The 27,282-nt window shown below is 44.7% G+C and overlaps 1 protein-coding gene across 1 annotated transcript in view; it reads left to right on the forward strand.

The window, feature by feature from the left end:
* LOC138481266 (fibrous sheath-interacting protein 2-like) overlaps window positions 1-27,282 on the forward strand; it is a 2,966,522-nt gene that overhangs the window by 2,930,261 nt on the left and 8,979 nt on the right. Inside the window, exon 19 of the mRNA XM_069613320.1 lies at window positions 18,809-18,866. Coding sequence (XP_069469421.1) covers window positions 18,809-18,866 — 58 coding nt within the window. The remainder of the gene's footprint in view (window positions 1-18,808; window positions 18,867-27,282) is intronic.

Raw genomic sequence — 27,282 nt, forward strand, 5'->3', positions numbered from 1 at the left:
ACTCAAAAGTAGGTTACTCATTTCTTTTAAACATTTAGATTTTTAGTGTCTTTCAGTCCAAATTTACTTAAACTGCTGAAATCCACAGCTCAGCCAGTCTTGTTATAAACCTTCAAGTCACTTCAGAATATAACTTTACATTGTATCCACCTCTCAGTAAGTCTTTCTTTGGCATGCTTTGGGTTCATTTATTCAGGTTTAAACAAAATCTGGTGGTTTTAAAACGCCGGCTTTCTGATGGTGGTGAGTACTGGTACTGCACCCATTTTTGGGATTTAAGAAATTAATTCCCCACAATTCTGGGTTGCTTTTGGCAATCAGCATTGCCATTCCCAATGGTTTCAGACTACTGTGTGGGTAGTCCAATGGTGGTTTTAGGCAGTGCCCTTCTGTGCCCATAACATCGGTAAAAATGAGTGGCAGCCTATTCGTCATGCATTTCCCTGTGCATTTTCTGGGAAGCTCTGGCCATCATGATGTTTTCCATGTCAGTACTGCACAGTTATGAGGTAGGGCTTGGATGCATGGATAAAAACATCCCACAGGCCACAGGCCTGAAGTGGTAATGCCCCTCCTGCTCAGGGCCTATTGCTTAATTATTCCCAATACTTCTGCATGGATAAAAACATCCCACAAGCCCCCCTCTTGCGATGGCCATTCTGTTTCACTGATGGAACTCGCAAGATCTGGGATGTTTCCTCATCTTCTTCCAATAGATGGCACAGTTCAGCATCTTTTCCTCCATCCGGTCGGATCGATCGGTTCTCCTCGCCGGTCCTGATGGGAATATTGGGCGGTACCCTGGGCCCCCTTGCGTCATCCTCCCAGTCTCCGGATCATCCTCCTTGGCCGGTCTCCAGGTTTTCTTTCTCCTAGGACGACAAAGGAAGAGCTGCAATACCTACTCATAGACGTCTTTCCACCACTGTTGAGATAGTGGGGCAGCATATGCATTTCATCATAACGAAACATTACATTCTTATTTTGAAAAAAAAAACAGTATAACTAAGAGACAGTTTCATGCAAATCACAATATTTTAGAGACTAGATGTAGTATGTTTTATGGTTGGAACTGAATTAGTCTGAGACAGTACCCGCTAGGATTCCAGAGGATTCCTCCAGTTGTTGCAGAGTGTGCCTGGGATGGCAACATTTCAACTGGTTTATGTGGACCCACTTGTCTTCCCCCGCTGCCAAAGGACCTTTGGGGATGTGGATTTTGTAGGCCACAGGGGAGATCTTGTCGAGGATCTCAAAGGGTCCCTTCCATGTAGGCAAGAATTTCCGCTGTTTTGCCTGGTTTCTTTGGAAGTTGTATAGATAGACCCGGTCCCCCACCTGATATTCCTTCCTGGAAGTTTTCAGGTCATAATGGGTCTTCATGCTATCAGCCGATCTTTCTAGATTCCGCTGAGCGTAAGCAAAAGCATGTTGGAGGTGTTTCCTTAAATTCTCCACATACTCATGAGTAGTGGAGGCATTTATCAGTGTCTGCTCTTGGGTCCTATAGAGCAAATGCTGCGGAAGCACCATCTTGCGCCCAGTCATCAACTCAAATGGTGACATTTTGGTTGCAGATGAAGGGTTAGATCTGATGGCCATTAGGACCAGAGGTAATCGGATATCCCAACTTGGCCCAGAATCTGCCACAAACTTCTTTAATATGCTCACAATGGTTCGGTTATATCTCTCTACTGCCCCAGAAGAAGCTGGCCGGTAAGCAATATGCAACTTCCTTTTGACCCCCAGTATCTCCCACATCTTTGTCATTACTTCACTGGTGAAGTGGCTACCCCTGTCTGACTCAATCCTTTGAGGTAGACCAAAACGGGAAAAGATGTGGTTAATCATCAGGGCAGCTGCGGTTTCTGCCTTGCAATTTGGGGCTGGGAGACATTCCACCCACTTGGTAAACAAGCATGTCACAGTCAACATGTACTTATTCCCCCTAGCAGAGCGAATCACGGGGCCTACAAAGTCGATTTGTAAATCTGACCATGGCAGGGTCATCCCCCTCTTTTGGAGAGGCACACGGTGTGTGAGGGACGTCGGCTGAAATTGTGCACACACAAGACACCCCTTCAAGTATTGGTCGAGGTCCTGGCCCATGTGTGGCCAGTATGCAACCTCTCTTAAGATTTCCAATGTTGTGTGAAACCCCCTATGACCGGCAGTGGCCGCATCATGGGCGTGACTTAACATCAGGCTTTGGAATGAGGTAGGAACCACCCACTGATCGTGGCCAGCTTTGGATTTCCTTACCAGCAAACCGTCTTGGATTCAGAACATTTTTGGACATTTCATCAACACTCTTAGGTCCTCTTTCCCAATGTAATCGGTATCCGTCAGGGGAAAGTTCTCAGGGTCCTCAAGGTGCTGGTAAAATTTACCAATTATTGGATCCCCCTTCTGAGCGGTAATCAAATCAGCATCAGGGGTCTCCTTGCTCCATTGGGCAATTGACAGATCATGGTGAGCATTTGTCTGGGACCTAGTGATAGCAGTGACCTGGATTTCCCCCAACAGGGACTCAATCTCAATTAGATCCCCTTGGATGGCCCCGGTTTTGGCCAGCTGATCAGCTAAGTCATTTCCAGTTTTGTCTGGTCCCTCTACTTTGGAATGACCCTTGATCTTTTTCCAATAGATGGTCATCTCATTCGAGGTGACCAGATCATCAATGTTTTGGATCAACTTCCCATGTTTCAAGGGTTTGTTGTTAGCACATAACATGCCTCTGGTTTTCCAATTAACCAGGTGCTCCACGAACCCGTTCCGTACATAATCCGAATCTGTGATTATGACCAGTTCGTGGAGTTGATGCTGGACAGCAGTGAGGATGGCCTGATGCACAGCCATCAATTCTGCCACCTGACTACTTCGGGGACCAATTTTGTATCCAGCGGAGGGTTCTGGGGACTCATTCACCCATGCATTCCCTACGCCGGCCACCAGTTCTTTCTCCCCGTTGTTGTCAACATGGTACGAGCATCTATCCACATAGACAGTGGGCATTCCCTCACACTTGTCCTCTTCAAAGACTTTGTGGGGGGAATTAAGGTATGCCTCCATGTTGTCCTTTATTTTTAGACTTTCGTCCTCGAGACAGTTTTCTCTGGCACAATCATGCAAGTCAGCCAGACCTTGCGCGAGGGGACTCTTCTTGTTTTGGCCATATCTGACCTCCACAGGAAAGCCTTGCATTGACAGAATCCAGGAAGTAATTCGGGAATTACTCACATTCCCGGCTCGGATTCTGTCACTTTGGAGATATTGCAGAGGCTGGTGTGGAGTCTCCACTATGATGTGTTCCCTCTGGATAAACGGGCTGTAATTCTTCAATGCCCACACCGTTGCCAGGAGTGCCTTCTCACAATCGTTGAATTTTTCCTCCACAGAGGATAAAGTTTTGCTCGCATAGGAGATTACTTTATTGACCTTGTCATGCTTTTGGTATAATACTGCCGCCAAGCACGTATTAGAGAACCCCGTCTCCAGGAAGAACTCCTTGTTTCTGACAGGGTAAGCTAGGCAGGGCGCTTGTGAGAGGCTTCTTTTGAGTTGTCTTACTGCCTCGGATTGTTCTGGACCCCATTCCCACTTGACCCCCCCCTTCAGGACATGAATCAGGGGTCTGGTGATCTCTGCGTAGCCCTCAATGAACTTTCTGCTGTAATTAGTCAGTCCAAGGAGGCTCCTTAGTTCCCGCAGAGTTGTGGGGTCTTTCAATTTTTGAAGTGCTTCCACTTTCTTTTCCTGGGGACAGAGACCCTGAGGAGTAATCTCATGCCCCAAGAAATTAACACGGGTTCTACACCACTGTGCTTTCTGAAAGGAAAGTTTTGCTCCGGCGGCCCTCAACTGTATCAGAACATAACGGATCTCCGCTATGTGTTCCTCTACAGATGAACTTTTAATGAGGACATCATCTACATAAGCCAGGTTACCCCTTGCACCCAAGTCGGGCATGGCCTTGTGTAGAAAAATGTTGAATTCATTGCCGGAGTTGAGGTATCCGAAGGGAGTCCGGGTCCAGGTGTACTGCTGGCCCCCAAAGGTAAAAGCCAGTTTGTATTGGTCCTCCCTACTGACAGGCACGGTCCAGTACCCATTGGTCAGGTCTATTGCGGTGAATACCTGTGACCCCTGGATCTGGGCCAGCCCTTGGTCAATGTAGGGCAGAGGCCATCGGGAAGTATGGACCCGTTTGTTGAGCTCCCTGAGGTCGGCGCAGAGTCTCCACTGGCCGTTTGGCTTCAATATTCCCAGCACCGGATTATTGAAGGTGCTGTGGACTGGACGGATTATTCCCCGGGACTCAAGGTTCTTAATTATTTCAGTAAGGGACTCCATTGATGCGAGAGGCAAGCGATATTGCTTCACAAACACAGGAGTCATGCCAGGGTCCGTGGGGATTGTTGTTGTGTGGATGTCGGTGCGACCACAGTCATATGAGTCTACCGCAAAGAGATCTTGGAAATCCAAGAAAACTTGTTTCAACTTTTGCTTTTGTTCCAGAGTCACACAGGCATCAGCTAGGTTGACTCTCTCTTCCACCATCTGCCTGAAGCCTGGAAAGACTTCTGGTTTGGCTATTTCAGCGGCCTCCTCCAGCTGGGTGGAGAAGTCCCTGGTCAGAGTGCTGATTTGGAATGGAGGCTTCAGGTGGGAAAGGCAGCCCTCATGGACCTGGAAAATCACCTCATCCCTCCTGAAGTCACAAGTCACATCTTCCTTACCATAAGGGCAAGAAGTGTACACCAGGAAGTTCCCCCCATGCCGGGTAAAAATCCTGTCTGGTGTTGTATTGTCATCACTGTCACTGTCAAAGCAGTCCTTGGGGATTGGCCCTAACAGTTCATTACCTAAATCTATGGAAAAATGTCGGTCATCAACCGCCATTCCAATAGTGGTGCCTGCGGCTAGAGTAATACTCTTTAAGTCGCTGTTATCCACCTCTATTGGAATGGTGTCATGTTCTATGTTGACTAATGGAGTTGGGTTTACCCCCAACCCTTGCTGTTGGAGAGAAGCGTTTAGATGTATGTAAGCATCAGGGTTTTGCAAATATTGTCCTCTTTTAGCTTTCACTTCCAGGGAGAATTGTCGGGTCCTTTCTGGGATGGTGACTTCCTCTTTGATCTGAATTTCAACTGCATAAGGTAGCAATTGAGCTGACCTAAATGCTTTTTCTGGATCATCAAAGCCCATGGGATTATCCGCTAATCGGGACCAAGCTTTGAAGTTTATTAGGTCCAAACTAATGGCAAAGCGATTGAGAATGTCACTGCCTAAGTAAAAGGCGGCAGGGACGTCTCGCACGACCCAACAATTGTGGACTATGCTCTTGTTGCCAATGGAGATTTTGAGCATACACCTGCTTGGCAGGAGATGTTTGGAATTAGGCGCTTCCAGGTCCATTTCCCATTTGTCTATCAGTTTGAATGTGGGAATGGCTGGATCTTTTGGGAGTTGGCGGAACATGGCTTCGCTGATGAAGCTCTTACCGTTGTTCACGCACACTCGAGCGAGAACAGAGTCCTTCCCATCATTTAACTGAACAGGGATGAACAACTGCTCTCCAATTTGCTGAATATCAGCCAGGCTCTGAGCTGATTTCACATCTTTCTGGACTGTAGGAGTGGGAGTTTCTGATTGTGGATTAGTATAGAATCTCAGGGTGTTTCCTTCCAGTGTGGAATACCACCTTAAACTGGAAGGAAGGTTGATTTTCAGAAATAGAGAGGACCCCCCATCACCATTCTGTTGTCCTACTGCTATTACTGTCACGTCTGGAATTTGGTTGTTCTGGAAGTGAAATTCTACTTGGTCAGATTTTTGTTCAACCATGTGGCAGGTGCCGTTTAAACTAACATGGTTGACACTCTGTTTTAATTTTATTGGTCGGCTAGTCTGGGTCCAGAGGACCTTGTTTACACAATCTATTAGGGGTGACAACCTTCTCAGGAGGTCATTCCCTAGAAAACAAGGGGTGCCCTCTGGAGTCACAACTATGACCGGGTGTTTCAACTTGTGTCGCCCAATTTTAATGTCCAAGTCTGCAGTCCCCTCAATGGGAATTTCCTTCCCGTCAAAGTTCTGGAGTTGTCCAGGAAGTGAGGTGAGAGGAATTTGGTAATTCCCTCCCCTTCCTGCATTCAGTTCATCAAAGGCCCTTCTGGACAGAAGGGTAGCTTGAGATCCCGTGTCCACCAGTGCCAAAATTGTACCCTGCCCCTGTACTTGTACCGGGGCATAGTATCTTCCCTCCTTCTCCTCAAGGGGGCACAGATAATGCACATTTTTGGACAACTGGTGGGCTAACTTTCTGGTTTTGGACATTGCTAGCGAAGAGATTTGGGCAGAATTCTGTGGAGAGCCTTGGGAATCTGAAAGAAAAAGTTGGCAACTGGAGATCAGAGCCATTGTGGGTTCCCCTGGCTCCGGTTCCGGGCCGCCCCCACCTTTTTGGAGGCAGTCACCAGGATGGGTTTGAACCAGGGGATTTTCTTGCTGTTGGTTCTGGGATGAGATGGTGGGCGGCGGTAGCTCAGTCTCCACATCTCCCCAGTCTGGATTTGCATCCCTAGGGACCCATTTTTCTTTGGGAGGAGTTCCCCCCTCTCTGAAGGAGAAGATCCTTTTCCCAGGATCCTCTGAGGATCCCTCTGCCTCAAATTGGAAGATCTGTACCTCCTCCTCAAACTGAGTCTGTTTGGCTCTTTTGTTTCTCCTACCACCCCTTTGCTCCTTAGGAGGCAGACTTTCAGGGGCAGGAGATTTTGTTTCCGGTTCCTGGGTTTCCAGGGGCTGTTTACAAGTGAGGAAGGAAGCTTCCTCCAAGGCTTTACACCCCCCTTCCCTTTGTGCCTCCTCCCGGTGAGTTATCGGGGTGCTGCCCCCGTCATTGTTCTGGGGCACCAGGTCCAGAGTTGGGTGCGTGCTGCGCCGGCATGCCGATCTGAGGGTTCTGCTGAGCCCTCAGTATGTGACCCAGATCCCGCGCCATGTTTTGAACCTGGCGCTCTAACTGGGAAACCCGCTCAGGCTGATACGGGGCCCTGTTTTCTCCCCTGGGCTGATCCCGGGAAGGGTAGCTATCCCTTCTTTGGTAGTACCCCTGGTTGGGAAGATTTGGATACCCCTCCACCCTTGGCCTCCCCTCTCCCGGATTAGGTTGTCTGGGCTCAGGGAATTGGGGAAAGAAGGATGGATGATTCTGGGGTTGGAAATTGGGTGGATACCTGGGGAAAAAGTTCTGCCCAGGATTTGGAGAATTTCTGCCCTCCTGTGGGAAGTTGGGAGGGAAGTTCCCTGGGTTAGGTGCTTGGCTGGATCCCCCCCCTTGGGCTGGAGGAGTCCACACATAACCCAGGATGGGTCGACTTCCCTTGTAACGGGGACTTACATAGTCAGGAGAGCGATGGACCCCATTTGTGGGACTACCTCCTTGACTCCCTGTTTGTGACTGACCCGAGGACCTTCTGGACCTAGCATTATTAGGTGCAGGTAGGTTTTTAGGCCCCCCATCTCCAACTCTAAAACGGGGGTGACCTTTACCTCTGCCACCTTGGCAGCAGCAGGGGTGTTGTTGGCTTTGGGGTTTTTGGGCGCATTATTTTTATTTTCTATTGGCTTCTGCACCTCATAGATCCGGGTCGCCTGTTCAATGGCCCAGTCTAAAGATCTTTTCTCGTGAAAATCCCTCACGAGCTGGGTCATTATGTATTTGGGCAAGGCATGGAAAAATGTATTAATAAATTCTCTGCTATCCGTGCGCACCCTTCTTGTGGTCTGTGCAAAAGCACGCTTTAACTCCCGCACAAATTCTTGTGGGGCCTGATCCTCCCCACATTGTAAATTGTAGGCTGCCTTGCGAGCCTCTTGGGGATTTCTGTGAACAGAAAAATGTTTTAATATGGCCGCCCTATAGGTGGACCACCTGGAATGATTTTGGTCCTCCAGCCCTGCAAAGAAACTGGAGTACTCTGGGGAGAATGTCCACTTTACATATTGGATACAGCTTTGGCTGTCCTTCAAATGAAAAGTCTCCATCATTTGCTCATAGAGCTCCAAGTGTTCCCAAACAGAGTACTTGGCGTTCTTATGATAAGGCGTGATGACGCTCCTGATTGCCTTAATCTGCTTTAAGGGGTCCTTAAGCAAGGCCCTTTTTGTCTTATTGGCCCTTTTGGTCCGGGTAACCCTGGTCCATTCATCTTCTGACTCAGAGGCACTGCTCCCAGAGGTTTCCATCTGTTCTTCCAGGTTTTCCCGGATTCTGCGAGCCTGGGAATGGCTGGCAGAATGTGGGGACCTGGTCTCCTGTGTCCTGTACCGCTCAGAGGAGTCTTCAGATCCCTCCTTGCTGCCAGGATTTGATGGGTACCCCCCCCACTGACCTAACTGGGCAGAGGTTTTCAGGATGCCCTTAATGAGCCTACTCACCTGGGGTTCCCCATCAAATTGCACTGTGCTTGGGTGCCCATACCCGGATGCCCGCCCCTCCATTCCTGGGTGGTACTGGCCTATGAGCCCCATGCTTCTGGCTGGATAGTAATCTGCCATCCCTGTGGCCCTGTGCTCATGTGCGCCAGGGGACATGGGGGTGGCAGAGTCCAGGGACTGAGAGAGATCCAGGCCTCTGGTACTAGGGCTCCTGAGGTTATGCTCAGGAGTTTCCCTTTCCCAGCGAACCTGGTCTCCATCCGCCCCTGCTCCCTCTTGCAAAGCAAGAGCCTGCGCCTTCAGTTCCTCAGTTAAGGCCTTACTACACTCTATCCGTCTCTCCTGCATCGATACCTGCTGTTGGAGCCTATCATTGTGCTGGCAGAGAGCCTCATTCTCTCTCTGTGTTTCCTGATTGGTCCTGGAGCACTGGGCCAGTCTTTGCTGCAGGAGGGTTACCTCCTGAGCTGTGTCCCTATTGGCCTGCTCCTGTCTTGCCAGAGCATCCTCCACCCTCCTGGTGTGCTCTAGCAAGTCATGGTGTTCTTTTTGGAGGTCACCCAGTCCCTGGTGGGCCAGGTGATTTTCTTCCAATTTCCTTTTTAAGTGGCAGACTTCCTGGCCTAAGGTATCCCTTTCCTGACTAAGAGCCTGCATCTGTGCCGCCAGGTCGTCCCTTTGCCTTTGGAAGGCACCAGTTTTCTGGCGCTCCTGGTCAAACTCTGCCTGGGTATCCAAGTCTTTCAAAATCAGTTTATTGCTCTCTGCCTTCTCCCTATCTAGGTGGCTTTGCAGGGTGACTACCTGCTCAGCACATGCCCTATTGAAGTCTAACTGTTGCTCCAGCTTTTTCTGGCTCTGCAGTAGGGAGTCCAAACCTTCTTGGTACTCCTTCTGCAAGGCCAGAAATCTGGTATCCTGGTCAGCCTTTTCCTGTTGCAGGATGTCGAAATCCCTCTTTATTTTAATGATGTGCTGTCTACTCTCATTTTCTGACTCCTGGCTCCCCTGCAGCCTCTGCTCAGAAGAGACCAGGTCAGATTGGACCTTCTCTAACGCCATCTGTCGCTTATTCGCCAGATCTTGGCTTTCAGTACATTTATCCTGCATGTCTCCCATATATAGGTACAGGTATGCCGCTATCCTAACCATCTTGTCTTGTTCATCCTTAGCCTTCGGGGCCAAATATAGTTCACTCAGGGCCACATGTAAGGGACCCTGATCTCTCCATATATCTGACCCCGTTTCCGTGATCTGGGGTGCGATTGCTTGCAACCAGACGTCTGGTCCTGGTGAGTCCACTCACCTCTCACAAATAACTTATGTAAGAAGTGCTCTCTGGCTATTTTCATATCTACCAAGGTCGTCATTCTAGAGATTGGTCTCTGTCCTGACTTACAGAAATTAGTATTTTATTTTTGCAAAACAGACCTTTTTCTTAGAGCGTTCCTTTGAGGAGTGCTTTACAGCGTAACACAGCGTGTGATCCGACCGGATATGTGTATCTGGTCAGCTGGCACGCTGTATTAATCTGCACAAGTGATAGATCTAATCCAAACGTCCGGCACGAGCCCCCAATTTGTAAGAGGATTCAATTCAACACTACAGCTAAGTCAATGCCTAGTCTGGGATACTGAATAGAAACCCTTATTGATATATCTTTATGTCCAGTTCATGCGTTCTGGATGACTACCCCTATATAACACCCCTCTTTTGGAATCCCCCTGACCCCACTGAGCCAAGAAGTAGTTCTGTTTTGCAAGTTAAAAAGGTTTATTTGATAATTTAAACAATAGATATATATATCACGTTTTATAATAAATTAATAATTGAATATCACACTGAATCTGAGCAGTAATCAATAATGGATAGTCTGGCACTCGCACACTTCTTTATAATCAATGATGAGTGGTTATAGGATGGATAAGATAGCAACAATACTTTATGGTTTCAAATGGATGCAAGGTGGAATGAAAATGCAGTACAGAAAATACTCAATATGCGTTCAACAAAACAATGTAATCACTTTTCTCTGGCAATCCCCTCCCCCCTTTATGCAATGCAAGGAAATGGAAGGAAAGCACACAGTTCTCAGAAATGCAATCAAATGGTCACATGGTACAGAAACCAGTCTTTCCAGTTTCTGCCAAGCTCAGAGACCCTGCCCCTCCCAGCTTCTGCCAAGAGGCAGCTGTTTTACGACATCTGCAATAAACCATCTGCCTGGGTGAAGGGGGTTGCATTGTTCAGAGCTCCTGTATTCTGTGGGGGCTCCCCTTAATTCAATTATCAGAGAGATGGCATATTCTTAGTGTGGCCAGCAGGAAACAGCCAGGCCTGGGAAGTTACTTGTGAATCAAGTTTCACTCCTGATGGGGGTAGTTGCCAGGCAAAATTGGAATCTCTTTAAGCCAGTTTTTAGCCACATGTCATTTCTGTTCCCCAGTTTTCTGCATTCAAATAACTAACAATTTTTTTTACATATGCAGCTAGAATGCTGATTCTAAGTTTAAAACTATGACATTTAAACAATTGCAGCCTATGTGACGCTCAAAAGTAGGTCACTCATTTCTTTTAAACATTTAGATTTTTAGTGTCTTTCAGTCCAAATTTACTTAAACTGCTGAAATCCACAGCTCAGCCAGTCTTGTTATAAACCTTCAAGTCACTTCAGAATATAACTTTACATTGTATCCACCTCTCAGTAAGTCTTTCTTTGGCATGCTTTGGGTTCATTTATTCAGTTTTAAACAAAATCTGGTGGTTTTAAAACGCCGGCTTTCTGATGGTGGTGAGTACTGGTACTGCACCCATTTTTGGGATTTAAGAAATGAATTCCCCACAATTCTGGGTTGCTTTTGGCAATCAGCATTGCCATTCCCAATGGTTTCAGACTACTGTGTGGGTAGTCCAATGGTGGTTTTAGGCAGTGCCCTTCTGTGCCCATAACATCGGTAAAAATGAGTGGCAGCCTATTCTTCATGCATTTCCCTGTGCATTTTCTGGGAAGCTCTGGCCATCATGATGTTTTCCATGTCAGTACTGCACAGTTATGAGGTAGGGCTTGGATGCATGGATAAAAACATCCCACAGGCCACAGGCCTGAAGTGGTAATGCCCCTCCTGCTCAGGGCCTATTGCTTAATTATTCCCAATACTTCTGGGGACTAGTAAAAGTCATAAAAACAAGTATGTTCTCTATATTATAATAGCTGCTAATTGGCTATATATATTAGTTACTGTGATGGCATCATGAAGCAAGACACATGAAACAGAGTCGCTATTTGCCACCTACTGGCCCAGGCCCCTCACTGTACACAGGCTGATTTATTGTGGGGCTAGCCCGTGACAGCAACAAAGGCAACATTCCTTCAAAAGGAAACATCAGTAAGCTGGCCAATGTGCTTATTTATTAGAAAGGCAGGCAAGTTGACAGAATTAGGGAGGGTGTTTAATAAATTACAGTCTCAAGCAAAAGATGTATGAATTAATCTCCTTTCTTCTGCGTTTTTCCTTCTGTTCATGGACACACTCTGCATTAAGAGATGACTTCAAAAAGGAATATTTGAACTGGATTGAATTGAGACAGGGTAATTGGGATCTAGTGAGCTACATAACACAGTTTAAAACTTTAGTGGTCAAAAGTCAATGGCCTGAAGAGAAAAGAGCATCCTTATTTTACAGAGGGTTGAGAGAGGAACTTAAGGAAGCCTTATCAGTGGTCGTAAATAGACCTACATCTTGTGAGACATTAATGAACTTGGTGGTGCAGTTAGATTTTCGTCAGAATGAAAGGAGATTGGAGCGTAGGAGGGTTTTCGGGGAAAATAAACCTCATCCTAGGATAGGTAGACCCTGGTTGGAGTTTGTGAACAAGGATTCTAAGGCTAAGACATCTGAGGCTTCAGGAACGGTTAGAGGCCCCCTTTCTAAGGAAGAGAAGGAACGATGACGTGCTAATAATCTGTCTTTATTGTGGAAGGAGTGGCCATTTCCTTGGAAATTGTCCCTACACCCCAAAAATATTCTAATCATCAGAAAGCAAGACTCATCAAGTTGCCAACACGATTCCTTTCTTCCCTAGGCAAGGTAAGCGCTTTGTTTGTTTTCTTCCCGGCGCAACGTGATATAATATTTTTTCTTAGTTTAAAAGCGTGCAGTCACTGCATGTTTTCATACTGTCTTGTTCTTGCTCTTGAGTTAAACAAAATACTTAGCAAGCGCGGTGTGCGTGGCGACAGAGAGAAGCAGCAGAAAATCGGGTCGTAGTGCAGCAACTATGAACTTCTCTTTTATGAATAGCACGACGTGCTCAGTACAGCAAGGAACTGTTAACAGACAATTTTCAACAATGACTATATTGTAAAAGGAACTCCGGAGTCACGAACAAGCGAGGGCTTAACTCATCTGTCTGTGTCAAAAAAACCTATACTTGCCCTCACGACTAATCTGTACAGTGTGTAGGGATGTCAGAAACCAAAAGAAACAGTGTTCAACATAAAGTTCTGAGCTTCTTCCAGCTCGCAGCTTCCTTTCAGCCCCTTTCCCCAAGTATCAAATAGTTCTGACAAAAAGTCTCAAAATTCTTAAATTCAGGATGGCAGAGATTTAACCAACACTCGGGGTTCCCTTCCCCAAGTTACAGGTAACACAGTTCTAAACACAAAGAACCTTTAGACTCTGTTCTCAAGTAAGTCAATGTTTCAAGTCTCAGGATTCCTTTGCCCAAGACTTAGTTTCAGTACAAAAAATATATAATTTGTCTCCTTGGGTTCTTGGCCACACTTACGCCCTCTTTTTATTGTTGGTTTTCCTGTAACATTTCTTAGCTGTGTTGAAATAGACTGTAGTGTTCCAATGAATTCTTCTTTCAATGTGTATTTCTCTGATATGTAGCTTTCTGACAATTTGGTATTTAATATGCATCTCTTTGGTTCAATGTTAAAGTTCCATTCCTTTTAGAGTTCAGCATACCATGGTTTTAAAGTTTTAATCAATTTAGAATTCAGCATATGGTTGTTGTACTTTAATTAAAGTTTCGCTCATTTTAGAATTCAGCATGCAGTGGTTTTACTTGCATTTAAAGTTCAGTTCGCTTCTGAACTCAGGATGTAATTGTTCTGCTTATTCGTAAAGTTTTCATACAGTTTAGTATTCAATAATGATGAGTTGTATTTGTTACACTTTCAATTTAACAACCAGCAAAATAATCCTTTTAGTTTGCTTGAAGTGCAATGCTTGGCACTCAGAGACTTTTTCGAAAACGTGTTCCCTTAAACACACGACCACTCCGATGCAAAGTATTCCTTTTAGAAATATGAAAAGTTGAGCACCGGGTTTCTTAATAGTTGGAAACTCACTGGTCGCGTTCACTGCTTTCCGAGCACCGTGGATCAAACAGCCAACTGCTTTTGAGGTTGGGGTTCAAACTCCTGCCCCTCAGGCACTCCTGTGGCGACCTCCTCACACAGGGGAATGAGCATCTTGACCATAAGGGAAAGGGACAGCCTCTCCACACGGCTCCCTTCACACTATTCAGTCTGCTCCACGGAGCCCAAGCTCCCACGCTACGTTTCCATGCGCCGCCTCTCTCTGCAGACCTCAGCGTCAAGACATGCCTCTTGAATACAGTTCCCTGCTGCTTGCACCGGCCTCCCTGCTGCTTCTCCTGTTGCTCTCTTTGCTGCTGGGCTGGTCCCCTTTTATACACCTGCAGCCCCATGACAGGCTGCAGGCGTGGATGTCCAATCAGCCCTGCTTGTCCACAATTAAAGGGACATGCCTTACCTTCACTGCTCTCAGCAGGCATATTTCTCATCCCAGTACCAGAGTGGTAAAAGAGTGTAGTCTTCACTGCTCCTAGTTGCCTCTTCCTTGTCCCAGTACTGTCAGGTGTTACATGTGGGGAAACTAGGGGAGCTGGCTTACAATAACCCATAAAGGTTGGGGAACGGTTGGGATGCTCGTCAGTAGAGAAAGGGGGATACCATTTCCCACCCAAAGGCACCAAACTCCTACTCACCCTACTTTTGGGTTTACTTTTGGGTTTTCAATACTTGCCTTTTCTCTTAATGTTATTCTGACCAAAGGGAATGGGATGACAATATCCCACAAAGGCTTCTGGGACTAGGATTTCATTACAGAATGGAAAGGGGAAATACTGTGTCTTACTTGAAGCCTTTTCATTCCCCCTCCCCAAGAACCCTACACCCTGGTGATCCTCCCTTGCTTTTCCGCCCCCAGGGTCAGGATCCAAAAGCAATGGCCTTTCCATGTTCACCTGCATAGAGGATCTAAGGGGAGTAGATGTGAGGACGCCCTCAGATTTCTCACATTACACACTGAGGACTTATTCCATGGCATCACTGTGATGGTCAGGTCACTTAGATAGAAGTATTAATATTTCTAAAGTGAAAGTATTCTTTATGTGACTATGCATTGAAGTCACAAAATAATAGTACAGAATCAGATCTATATAAGGGATCTGAGTTTAAACAAATCATGACATATATAAGAATTTAATTAAAAAAAGATTTGTAATTTACCAGAATTGAATATCAACAATATTTAACTAATCTAACTTTGATGTTTTCTTTCTCTCCTTTCTCCCTTTGTTCCCCCACCATGTCGCTTCTGTTTTGGAATTCTATCTTTTTATTACTTGAACAAATTCAAAAGAAAGTACATTCCTCTAAGACAGAGAATGAAAGTTCAGAAATGTATATTGTCTTAATTGTCATTAGCACCTGAGCGGGGGGAGCCAGCCATTTAGGTGGCTAGGAACGCAGCTTGAACCGCCGGGGTAAGGCCACATTCCAGGTTTCCTGACAGCCGGCCCCCTGCTGCCATCTTGCCCCCACCCTCCCCGTGCCCCTTTTTATGTTTAATCCACCCTGCCCCCAACTTACCTTATTGCAGCTGCGGCGGCACTCGCCGCCGCCGCACCTTCCTCTCTTCTCAGAATGGCCGCCAAGGAAATGGAAGAGGGGCTCCATACAGAGTTCCCCTTCTCTTTCCATGGTGGTCATGTTGGTAAAGGATTTTCCTTCGTACAACGGGCTGCCACACGTCCCATTGTAGGAAGGAAAATCCTTTTTTGTTAGCCTCGGGAGAATAGCTCCGCGGCAACACGCTCGCCTGGGAAGCAAGGCAACACGGAGCACCACAGGTTCGATCCCTGGGTCCGCGTTTAGAAACCTCTGGGTATTAAACGCATAATAAATAACCTATAATATCATATCACCCCAGGTTGCTGCTTTGGTAACTTGTGGTGCTAATGGCCTTAACACCTTTTCTGCTGGGCCAGATCGGGTGTTATCGGCCCAGGGCCCTCTTTAAAGGCCCACGCTCTGCTCGGGTCTTTCACTGGGGCCCCAGGCCGATAACACCCAATCCGGCTTCGGATTGGGTTTTAACGCCATATGAATTCATACTTGCCTTGACAAAACCTAAGAAGAGGTGAAACAGAGTCACGCACTTGCGCTTGCTTGCTTCCTGCACTTACGCGTTCTCAATGTCACTGGGCCTAGTAAGATCGTTTAGTTTTTATTGTTTTTATTCTCCCTGTTACCCCTCCCTTGCCTTGTCGTGCCCTGAAACACGTGTGTATGGGTGCAATATAAATAAACTATTATATCATATCATGTGCAGAAGTGTCGGCTTTCCTATGTATGAATGACTCAATAACGGTCCCAACGAGGCTCTTTTTACATATAGGAATTTTTGACAAAAGAATAGATTTTCTTATACAAATTAATAAGAATTAACAAATATTTAAATACATATCGTAAAAGGTATTTTTCCCTAATTAATGCCCTTGGGGACAAAACTGTGACTTTTTTGTAAAGCCTGAAGCTCTTGCAGATGAGCGAGAGCTTCAGGCTTTATATAAAAAAAGGCCTTGGCTTCTAGCAGTCTCTGCGTCTGGGGCTAGCTGGGGACTTTAGGAAGCCCTGGCAGCACCTTGTCTCAGAAAGATTTTCCGGGTACTGCCGGGGTTCTGCCGCGGCTAGCCCCAGTCCACTTAAATCTCTGCATGTGGGCATGTTCTGGGTTTTCCCTTACCTGCGATTGTCCCCTAATCCATGCGCCGTTCCTCAACCCCTGAATGCCACTGCCATTTCAGCCAAATGTCCATCTCAGCCTAAGATACCACCTGCCATTTTGTGGTTAGGGGTTCCCCATGGATATAAAAGACAACTGTGTGCCAACCTCTGTGAACCCCAGGATTACTTTTGGAGGGTCAGGGGGAACCCCCAGACAAGAAATCCGGTGCATGCTGGAGAAACCGTCCGCTCACTCCCCCATCATGAACACGCCGCGCCCATTTGCCGATGTGGTCAGGATCTTTCTGATTCCCAGTACTATCAGAATCCCCCAGTGGGCTGTTACTGTTTTAAAAGGGGTCCTCTTCTTTATCTAGCTAAAAAACTTTTAGAGGGCCGTCACCTCTGACAGAGTTAACGACGGTCTGGCTCTCCTTGCTGTACAAATATCCCAAACTTTTCATAGACTGCGCCCTATGCCGCAGCACTCTCAATCTTGACTTTTTCGTTACTGATTTTCTTGAGGGTACTCAACATTATAACACATTTCCGGCCATGTCTGATATGTTTTTTGGGGTAACACTTATGCTTGCTGCAGTGTACAGTTTATTAATTATTTAGCTTATTAACTTCGGCAGAATGCAAATTATAACTTTAAAGGGCATTTTGGATGTATTCTACTACTGCCAATGCTGCTTATATTTTTTTTAACGAAACTTTTTAACATCAGAGTAACCCTTTTACATTATTGTGTTGGATTTCTATTTACCCTTGCCTAATTGGAGATGATTATATGAGTAAGTCTTTCTCAGTGTTTTGGTGCGTTATATATACTGTTCTGATATCTTTTTCCATTTTTGTTTACTTTTTGTTTAGTTTAATTGTGAATTAGGCTGAGAAAACTCGTGCCCAGCTTCATACATTCTGTTCCGCTATCTGCTGCCATCTTTTGGTAAAGACTGACAAAGATTGGATGGCTCTATTATAAATATTTTATTTTAAAAATAAGTGAGAACAAGCATTGGCAATGCCAACAGTTTTAGATTTTGTGTTGGCATGGGATAGGCATTTACCAGGCACTGCCGTAATAGCACTAACTGCCCATTAATGGTAGCAACAAAATGGTGCAAGTACCTGGGCATCTAATAGCAGTGCCTAGCAAATCCTTATACACATGCCTTCCTTTTTCTCTCCGTCAGCAGAAACCACTTGGATTTACACCAGTGCTGGTTTAAAACCAATTGATGTCCATGGAATCCGCCTGCTTTTTTTTTACAGCAGCAAAAAGCAATCGGATTCCATAGGAATTTATTGTAAACACTGCCTGCCATGCGTAAACACCAGGCAACTTTTGCTCGATTTGCACTGCATAGTGCAAAAGGGAGGTGTAAAGATGAATTTTCCCTCATTTTATACCTCAATTTTGCACTTCGCAATGCAAATTATGAAAATCGCCCAGAGGTGACCTTTTTGCACCTAGGTTCAAATGTAGCAGCCCCCTTTTGGTCAATTTACTCCCGGGAGAAAATAATAATAATAATTTGAATTTATATAGCGCTACAAACCCTCAGGCATCTGAGTGCTGCTTATTATTACCCATTATTATTACCCATGGTATGTAGTGCTCATTTATCATCCTCGGAAGGATGAGTTTGGCCCTGCCAGCATTCGAACCTGCGTGTGCAGGCTTTGCACAGATGTCAAAGCGAGTGCTCTACTCGCTGTGCTATTTGACTGGCTAAAATAAGCTTAAGGGTCTTCATTTAGAAATATGTGTAAGCTCTGTACTGGGTAATATGAATGCTTTCAACGTGGTTACATTAATGAATAGCCTGGACATTTAAATCATGCTAATAGTTCCAGGTCACTCCTAGAAAAAAACAATATAACCGTCCATCTGGGGATCCACATTGTGGAGCGCAGGCTGTTAATATGTCAAATATGTCCACCAAATATTCTAGGACTGGAGTTGTAAGTTATTCCCTTCTAGAATATTTAAGAGGAAAGCACTAAATATACTCCACCATTTTCCATTTACTCTTCTCACTTCAATTTTAAGAACATTTTGAAAATCGCCCATGTACGCCCCAAGCCCCAAGGATGCAGATTCCACCACGGGCCCTTGCGGGAGAACACCTCAGTACCTGGAGCAGGGTGTGTGCTATACATGAGTGCATTTACCAAGGATGCATGTTTACTAGTGCGGCCTGTACACCAATCACTGATACATTTTAGAATCCTTTTTTATAATACAGGCATTTTTGTGCATGTTTTGCTGTGTCTCATATGTAACAATGTACTTTTTTTCTTATCCAGAGTAGCCTAGACATTGAAGAAATTACTGACTCAACATTACCATCTCCAGGACCACCAGGTATGAAAGTTAATTTGCTGGGTTCTATTTGTTTCTGTGTGTTCTTATGAGCAAACTAGAGCGATTTACTGTCCCAAATGTGTTCATACAGTTTAAATGATCTAAGGTACTGGCATTTGGGGACCTCTAAACCAACCTGTCTCATATAGAATATGTGGACTAGAACCCCAATTTTTCCTCGCATGTTACAAGGGCACTGCAATGCAAAAGAATGCACAGCTTGCAGGAAATAATGATGACTATTTTTTGGCCAAAGTTAACCCGTAAACCCTTTAAGGGAGGTAGCGCTCTATGGGATGGATGGGGATGCAGATCTTACTCTTACACCAATAATAAGACCGACTCAGGAAGTTGGCAAAACATAACTGTTTTTAATTGCAATTGTCTAAAACAGGGAGTACAAAGGGCATCAACGGACACCCCACATCATAAATCTCAACGCATTTCATAAAAAACATTACTTTTATTGCAAACATTTGTCATTTGTGATGTCATACTGCGTAGCAAATGAAGAAAACCTACTTGGGGTTCTGATAGGCTTAAGGGGAACATCTAGATATAATTTCTATGGGGGGTATCATTGTGATTGGCTCTCTAAAGTCAGGTGGACAGCTGTGCCCACCCCTAGTGCAAGTCATCTTCACTGTCATAAAATACACAATGTTTCATTGGCTTTCAAACTACAGGGATCTTTAGTATGTGGCCCTCTATGATTATTTTGCATGCTTGTACCCTTCTGGAATATTCCACTCACTAGCAGCATGCAAGCTCGTATTGGACTTGACCATACCTCCCTACCCAATTAGCCCAACATCCATCATCACTCCTGCTGTCTGCAATTCAATTAGTCTGTGAACTCGGCCTTGCAAGTATCACTGAGCCTGATAATAGAAGGGAGTGTGAGCATGGTCCTATCTTCAAGTTTCGGTGTAGCTTGCCCAAAGTCTATTTTCATCTGGACCATGTGACAGGAGACTGTGTTTTGAGCTCACTCTTTGCATTTAACATATTAAATGAATAAACCCTCAACAGGAGCTCGCCTCGCTTCTCACGTTCATTGTATCTTCTCAACTAGATAACCAGTTTCTTGGCTGCCTCAACCCTTGACACCGGGCCAGACAACCTTTCTCGAATCTTCCCTCGTTTTCAGCTGTTTTCTTCTAATTTGCCACACTTTCAGCCCTTCTGTTCATGGGATCCTAGTTTGCTAAAATGTGTTGTGGAACATCAATATTATATATATATATATATATATATATATATATATATATATATATATATATATATATATATATATATATAATGGCGGCACTGCCTGCAGTCTATTCACTGCATATAGCCAGCTTTATGGTTACTTAGTCTACTTGCGTTTCAGCATCTGTACAATTATTAAACGACTTTGCATTTTCTTCAGTGCTTTCTGCATGTGCAATTTTCATTCCACGCATGAAATGTTTCTCAATTCTTCACTTCGCCATCAGATTCTATAAGGTCTATATACTCTCTTCATTGGCATCTCTTCTTGGTGCGTCATTTCTGCTTCATGTGACGTTACCATCCTTCTCTTTCACTCATCTTCACTCTTCTTCGGGAATGTCCTTTAAAAGACTGTCATTTCTCTACGGGTACATCATATAGGGATTTCTCAATGGATACCTTGTTTTGAGGACTCTTCACGGTATAGGGACCATTATTGGCGTCGTGCATGTCGCATTTTCCAATTTCCAACATATAGGCAATATGGGGCGGAACTTCTGGTAGAGGCGCTTGGCTCCTCCTCTACACTCCCCCCTCTGGTTGATTCATCGGCCACTCTCCCATCAGTCTTCACATCTAAATATCCTTGTCTGAAAAAGTGCTTTTTCTGAGTCCATATTTTCATTACACGTTTCAGAGATCCTGCCGATTTTACACGTTCATCAACAATCCAAGTCATGAGAATACATTGTCCATTCGGGCTGCAGTAGATCCATCTTCCCACATCGATCTATGAGTAATTTTACACCTATTGGCAATAAGGAAGCGTGCTCACTATTGTTAGCTTTTGGTAATTTCTGGTAGAGTATCTGTGGCTGCACAGTAATATGGTCATTGAGGTTTCCCAATGTATGAAGGAAATGGAGAGAGGTGAGTATACTACCTTTGAAGATGCACCTACAGATTTCAATTGGAGATTATTTACAAATAACATGCAGAGACATAAGATGTGTATCAGTTGACTGTTATTGTCATCCACTTTTATTTTGAATGTATTTGCATTGAACGTTAGTTGCTAATTTTGCAAAGTCCTTGCTGTTGATTTCACAGAAGGGGAGGCGTTTGCTTGATATTTGATAAATGTCCTCTCAGTTGAGTTGGCTTTTGTTGCTTTGAGCCAGTTGGCTGTGGTAGCTTGTTGCAGGAGAGAGGATCCCTAGTGTTGCTTCACAGTAAGGTCCTGATGTTACTTGTATGCTCAAATCTTTTGGGGTCCTTATTATTGTTCCATCTTTAGTATTGTTCCATAATGGGGTCCTTATTCCTGCATTCCCTTGATTGGGTTGGCTTGTATTGCTTGAGCAAAAAAAATGGGCTCCCCTTGTGCTTGAGTTGATCTGAAATGACAGAGATACTAGCGGTCATACATGTAAAATAAGTAAATTCGTCATTTCCTAACAATTCTGCAGTCTTCTGGGCATCACTTCTGCTCCTCGATGGAGGAGACAAAAGCGCCCTCATCCGCCTCCCTGTCACTGGCGCTTGGGCTGTGAGGTGGTGGTCCGACACAGGCTGATTCCTTAATGCATATAACGCGAGGGGCAGGCAATACTGCCATCCCTTCTTCAGTGACAATTTGAGTTTAGCAATTCTCTCTTTGAGAAGACAGTTGAGTCTCTCACATATCCCGTTCACTTGGGGGTGATAAGCATAAGAAAACTTGTGTTTTATACTAAGCAATAAGCTAATCTGTTGAAATACTTCATTAACAAAATGGGGCCCATTGTCAGATATCAGCACCTCACATACTCCCCATCTGGGAAAGACTCCTCAGACTAAAAACTGTGCTGCGCAAGTGGCATCAGGGTGTGTACAAGAACCGGCTTCGATCCACCTAGAAAAGGGACACACCACCACAATCATATACCTGTATCCACTTTATTCTTGCAGCATATCAACCAAGTCAATATGTAAATGCTGAAAAGGACCATTTGGTCGAGGAATCACTCCTCTGATTGCTTGCAGTGTGTACCCAGCGGTAAACCTTTGACATACGATGAAATTTACTACATAAAATGCCACGTGTTCTAACAGTTTCGGTACAAACCAGTCGTCCGCAATAGCTGCTGCAAGGCTTCCCCTAGTTACATGCGCAGGGTAGTGCAGCTGTTCAAGCGCTACCCTTAACAAGGCTACAGGCATCACTGGCTTTGCAGTGCTATCCTGTCGCCACAATGCTTCAGAGGGGGAAAAAGAACACCCCCTTTGTTTCCACAATTCTTGCTCTTCTTGAGGCGCAACGCCTTGAACCTCCATCAACTGTGTTCTTGATAAATGATTAAACCCTTCATTTATTATCATAATTGTGTCTACTTTCTCCTTTACATCTGGAGTATCAAAACTTGAAGTATCTGGTGAATATGCAACCCTTTTGGCCTCTTCGTTTCCAGCTTCGTTCCTGCGAGTCAGTCAGTCAGTTCACTTAGTATGTGCTCGCATTTAACTATTGCCATGGCTACTGTGAGTTGTGATAAGCCTGTCCAATAATGCTCCGTGTTGCACTGGAGTGCCGTCTGCTCGGAGGTAACCCCTCCCTTTCCAATGTGCTTGCCCTGCGTGCACAGTTGACGGCACATAGCCGGAGTCACTGTACACCATCACTTCCTACCCTGCATGTTTCTCAAGTGTGAAAATAAGCACCACTAATTCTGCTGCTTGTGCCGAAAAGTGAGACGGTAGTCTTGCACTTGCTACAACCTCAAATTCCTCATTGGTTCTGTGTCTTACCACAGCTGAACCTAGATGCCTTTCCCCATCAGTTTGATACATTTTTGATGACCCATCAATAAAGAGAACCTCCCCCGTGCTAAAACATTCTCCTTTACCCAGGGAATATCATCATAGAATTCCTCATAATTAGTGTAATCATGCACACGCTCACCCTCTGCCACAGGCTCAGCTACAAACGTGGCAGAGTTCACTATTTTGCACCTGACTATTTTGATTGCTGGATTCAATAAAACTTTCTCATATGCGGAAGCCCTCTGAGATGTCAATGTACCCTTAGGTTTCTCCAAAATGGCAAACAAAGCATGCTCAAATAAACAATGTCATAGAACACCCCATCACAATACTAGTAGAGTTCTCTATTGCGAATGCGGCTGCTGCCAGTGACTGTTCGCAAGGAAAGTGCCCTCTCATAACTGGATCTAAAATCCCACTGTAATACGCCTGGGGTTTGTACCCCAATGTAGTGTTCTGTGTAAGCACTGCTATCATAACTGTCTCATTCGTATATGTGAAAACAAAAATAATTCCCCATCATAGTTGGGAATTCCAAAAAGGAGCTCTACAAATTGCTTCAAATCCTTCCTCCATTACCTCAGTCCATTCTATTCTTTCCTTATTCACTTGTGCTTTCTTCAGAACCTTTAAAGGGGGTCTTGTGTATGAACTATAATCAAATACCCACGCTCTAACATAGTTGCATAATCCCCAAAACGGCTGCATTTGTTTTATTGTGTGCGGTTTTACTGTTTTCATAATCACCTCAGCTCTTTCAGGTGTGACTCCCTTCCCTTCATGTGAGATTAACTGACCTATGTACAACACCTCTTCTTAACAATATTGCAACTTCTCCTTATCCACTTGATATCCCTTGTCTGCTAGAATAGTCATTAACTGAATCGAATCTTGTCTGCATCCATTTTCTGTTCTGCTACAAACCAAAATGTCATCTACGTACTGCAGCACAACACTTTTCAAATCAATATTGCCTAAGTCCATCTGCAGGACCCTATTAAAGATCGATGGAGATTCACTAAGATACCCTGTTCCATTAGTGCTGAAATAGTCTTAAACATTCCTTCATCCGCCTCTCGAGACATGGGGTCTTACTTGAGGTAAAATTGCTCCAGGCTTCAGCTTAATCCTAACCTCCCCTACCCCTTTCAATAGGCCTACATCATAGGGGCCTGTAGTCCATGAAGAGTTTGGTACTTTTTCCAAATCTTCATCAAAAAATGCTGGGTGCTGCTGCACTATCACCATTCGCTGTGGGATTTCACTTTTCTCTATTCTGATCCAATACGTAATACTCATCTCGAATATTACTTCATCATCTGCTGGATCATATCTAAACATATCCTCGTCAAGGACATCAGTCAATCTATACCCTTCCCCAATGGCAATCACTGTTCTCCATGGCCTGCTCTCATCATTGGTTCCTTCGAGCATGGAAAATTTCCCTGACACTATGGCTGCATTTACCTCTAGGGGAATAGTCTGTCCACCCTCTTCGTCCATAGGTATCTGTGGCCTGAACAAAAACTCATCAGGTATTCTCATAATCTTTCCCACTAGGCTGGGTAGCCATGTAAACAAAATGCGCACCCCATAAAGAAAGACTTCTGACTCTAATGGCATTCCTCGCAGAGCCATTTGCCCTGTAAACGCCAATATAAATTTGCCCACTTTCATACTGTGCCTTCATCAGTAAAAGACATCGTCATAATAAGCTTCATCATTAAATCTCCCCCCAGAATATTAACTGGTGTCTATGAGCAATATCTGTCCACCCATCCATTCATTTTGCACAAGCGTTACCTCGTCAGCTTTCTCCTTTTCTCCTTTCTCCTTTTCTCCTTTCCATCTCTTAATCTCTCGTTCTATGTCTACGGATATGTTCGGTCGATCAGTTTTCTCCTCCTTGTCTTGCAAGACCTTAAAGATCTCCTCCTTTCTTTTAGTCTCTTCTGGACTATCATCGCTGCTATAGGCAGGCAGTTCACATATCGGATTACTATATCCTGTCGCTGCTTTCAGTTCCTTTCCTGGATATAATCCTACATCTTATGTACTATCGCTGTTTACTTCAGGTGATGTAACGGGAGCAGAAGGCTCAACCACCTTCCTCCCCACACTGAGTAAGCATCCATCCTCAGGAGGCAGATCTTCCCGCTCCTCCTGGTACATTTTCCAGAGCTCTAAAATAGCTAACCTCTTCTCCATTTCCACCCTTTTGTACGTCGCGTGCAAGTATGTGGTCATGTGTTGCAAAACCACCTTTGACAGCGATCCCCCTTGTGGCCTTGGCGTGAACATTTTATCTTCTGTGCCCTTTACCCACTCCACACTATACTGTCTGAGCTTGGGTGCATGTTTTGGCAGCATCTTTCACAGATGCATCAGTGGAATAACATCCCCCATGGTGACAAGTCTCAATTGACTGTCAATACTTACCATTAGTTACACAGATACGTTTCAGAAAAACTACAAATATGAGCACGCTCCAACCGTCGACGCTGAAAGCCTCTACTTCTCAATTATCTCAATCTGTCTATTCAGTCAGCACCGACAATGACCTAGAGTAGATAACAACATTTTATTTCTTCTTTGACCTCACAGTTTGCTCTTGTCGCTCTTCTATACCTTTTTTCAATTACAAAATACACAAACAAAAAGTCGACTTTACACATATTCTCCATGGTACCCCTTTACCTCTAGCCCCTAAAATACCCTGATTGGAATTTGAGTCATTCCCTATCGTAAACCTGTTTATGTGCGGTGTAATTACCCCATTGGGGTTTTGAAATGACTCCTTCTAGACCTGCCTTGAGGTAGGAAACTGGTCTCTCTAACGCTCCTCGTTATATACTAGACAACCCCACGTTACCACAATCCCATCCCCTTATTTTGCCAGTCCCCTTAATCTACTCACCATTCACTCTTCAGCTCTAGGCCTTCGGTATCGTCTTCTCTCCTCCAATCAACCACCGTCGCCTTCAGTCCTCTCAGCGCCTGTGTAAACAAGGAGGTATTTCGTCAAAGAGGGATCTATCCCACATGTATCGATTTTCTTGCAAGAGTTCTATATCGGCCGCTCTCCACAGGAAACTTTTTTTATCTTCTGGCTAAATGGTGGAGGGTATTCGATTATCCGAAAATCTCAAGATCTACTAATCGATGGATCTTATTGAACCATCCTCCCTCTGCTACCACGTGAACCTGTAGGCCCTTTAAGCGAGGTAGCGCTCTATGGGATGGATGGGGATGCAGAGCTTACTCTTACACCTATAATAAGACCGACTCAGGAAGTTGGCAAAACATAACTGTTTTTTATTGCAATTGTCTAAAACAGGGAGTACAACAGGCATCAACGGACGTCCCACAGCATAAGTCTCAATGCATTACATAAAAAACAATACTTTTATAGCAAAAATTAATTATAAGTGAAGTCATACTACGTGGGCACAATAAGAAAACCAAATTGGGGTTATTATTATTATTATTTTTTTTTATTGTTTAATTTTATTGGTTTACTTACAAACCTTTAAAATACAAGCATTCCCCCGTTACTCCTTACATCTGATTACCACTTGTTTATTTCCCTATTCCCAGCATTATCTTCATAATTAAAATCTCAGTAGGCATTACCCAGTAGTCCAGATCAGAGTGTCAACACCAGTCAATAGTACCCTAGCACAGTAGGCGCTTTTCAATAGTTGCCAAAAAATATGTCAATGGCAATATCAATTTCATGTCTATACCATTGAACATTTGTTGCCACCAATCTTCCGCGTTGTAGGACGGATGAGCTTCGCTCCATAAGCCCAGGTATCGAGTTCTTTCTGTTCGCAAGCAGGCGCAGAATAGCACTAAATGTTTTAAGGTTTCCATTTCATGTATACACCAACGACACTTCGGATCCAAGTCCGCATTTATCGACCATGTTCGTAGACGTTCCTTTGTTTTGAACATGTTTAGTCTAAAGCACATGAATAATCGTCTAGCATTTGGATCTGGAAATAAGTCAATATATTTTTGCAAAGTGTTGAAAGCTCGGGCTTCAGGTGTAGCCTCGCTCAGTGATTTAGAAGCACCCCTATCAGTACAAGTCTGATGCCAATCCATCCGCCAGATTTTTGTTTTTACTGCATCGGGATTGTCATGAAGCAGTTCTGGAGTAATATCATATTCTGCCATCACGTTTTCACATCGATTCAGCCACATCGCCAATACACCTGAGGCTGATGAGCTGGCACTGTGGAAAATTTTGAATTGCGGGATTTGTTTGCATGCTTTTGTTTTCCGATATAGCGACAGCAAATTCCAACAAACATGTGCATGGATGGATATTAACGATAATTCGTATCGAACAGTAACTGTCGATGATCCTTTCGGTAAACCTAGTACTTTTGACCAATAGGTATACTCAAGT

This window comes from Ambystoma mexicanum, chromosome 5p, assembly GCF_040938575.1.
Source record: "Ambystoma mexicanum isolate Mex_15411 chromosome 5p, UKY_AmexF1_1, whole genome shotgun sequence".
Taxonomy (NCBI): domain Eukaryota; kingdom Metazoa; phylum Chordata; class Amphibia; order Caudata; family Ambystomatidae; genus Ambystoma; species Ambystoma mexicanum.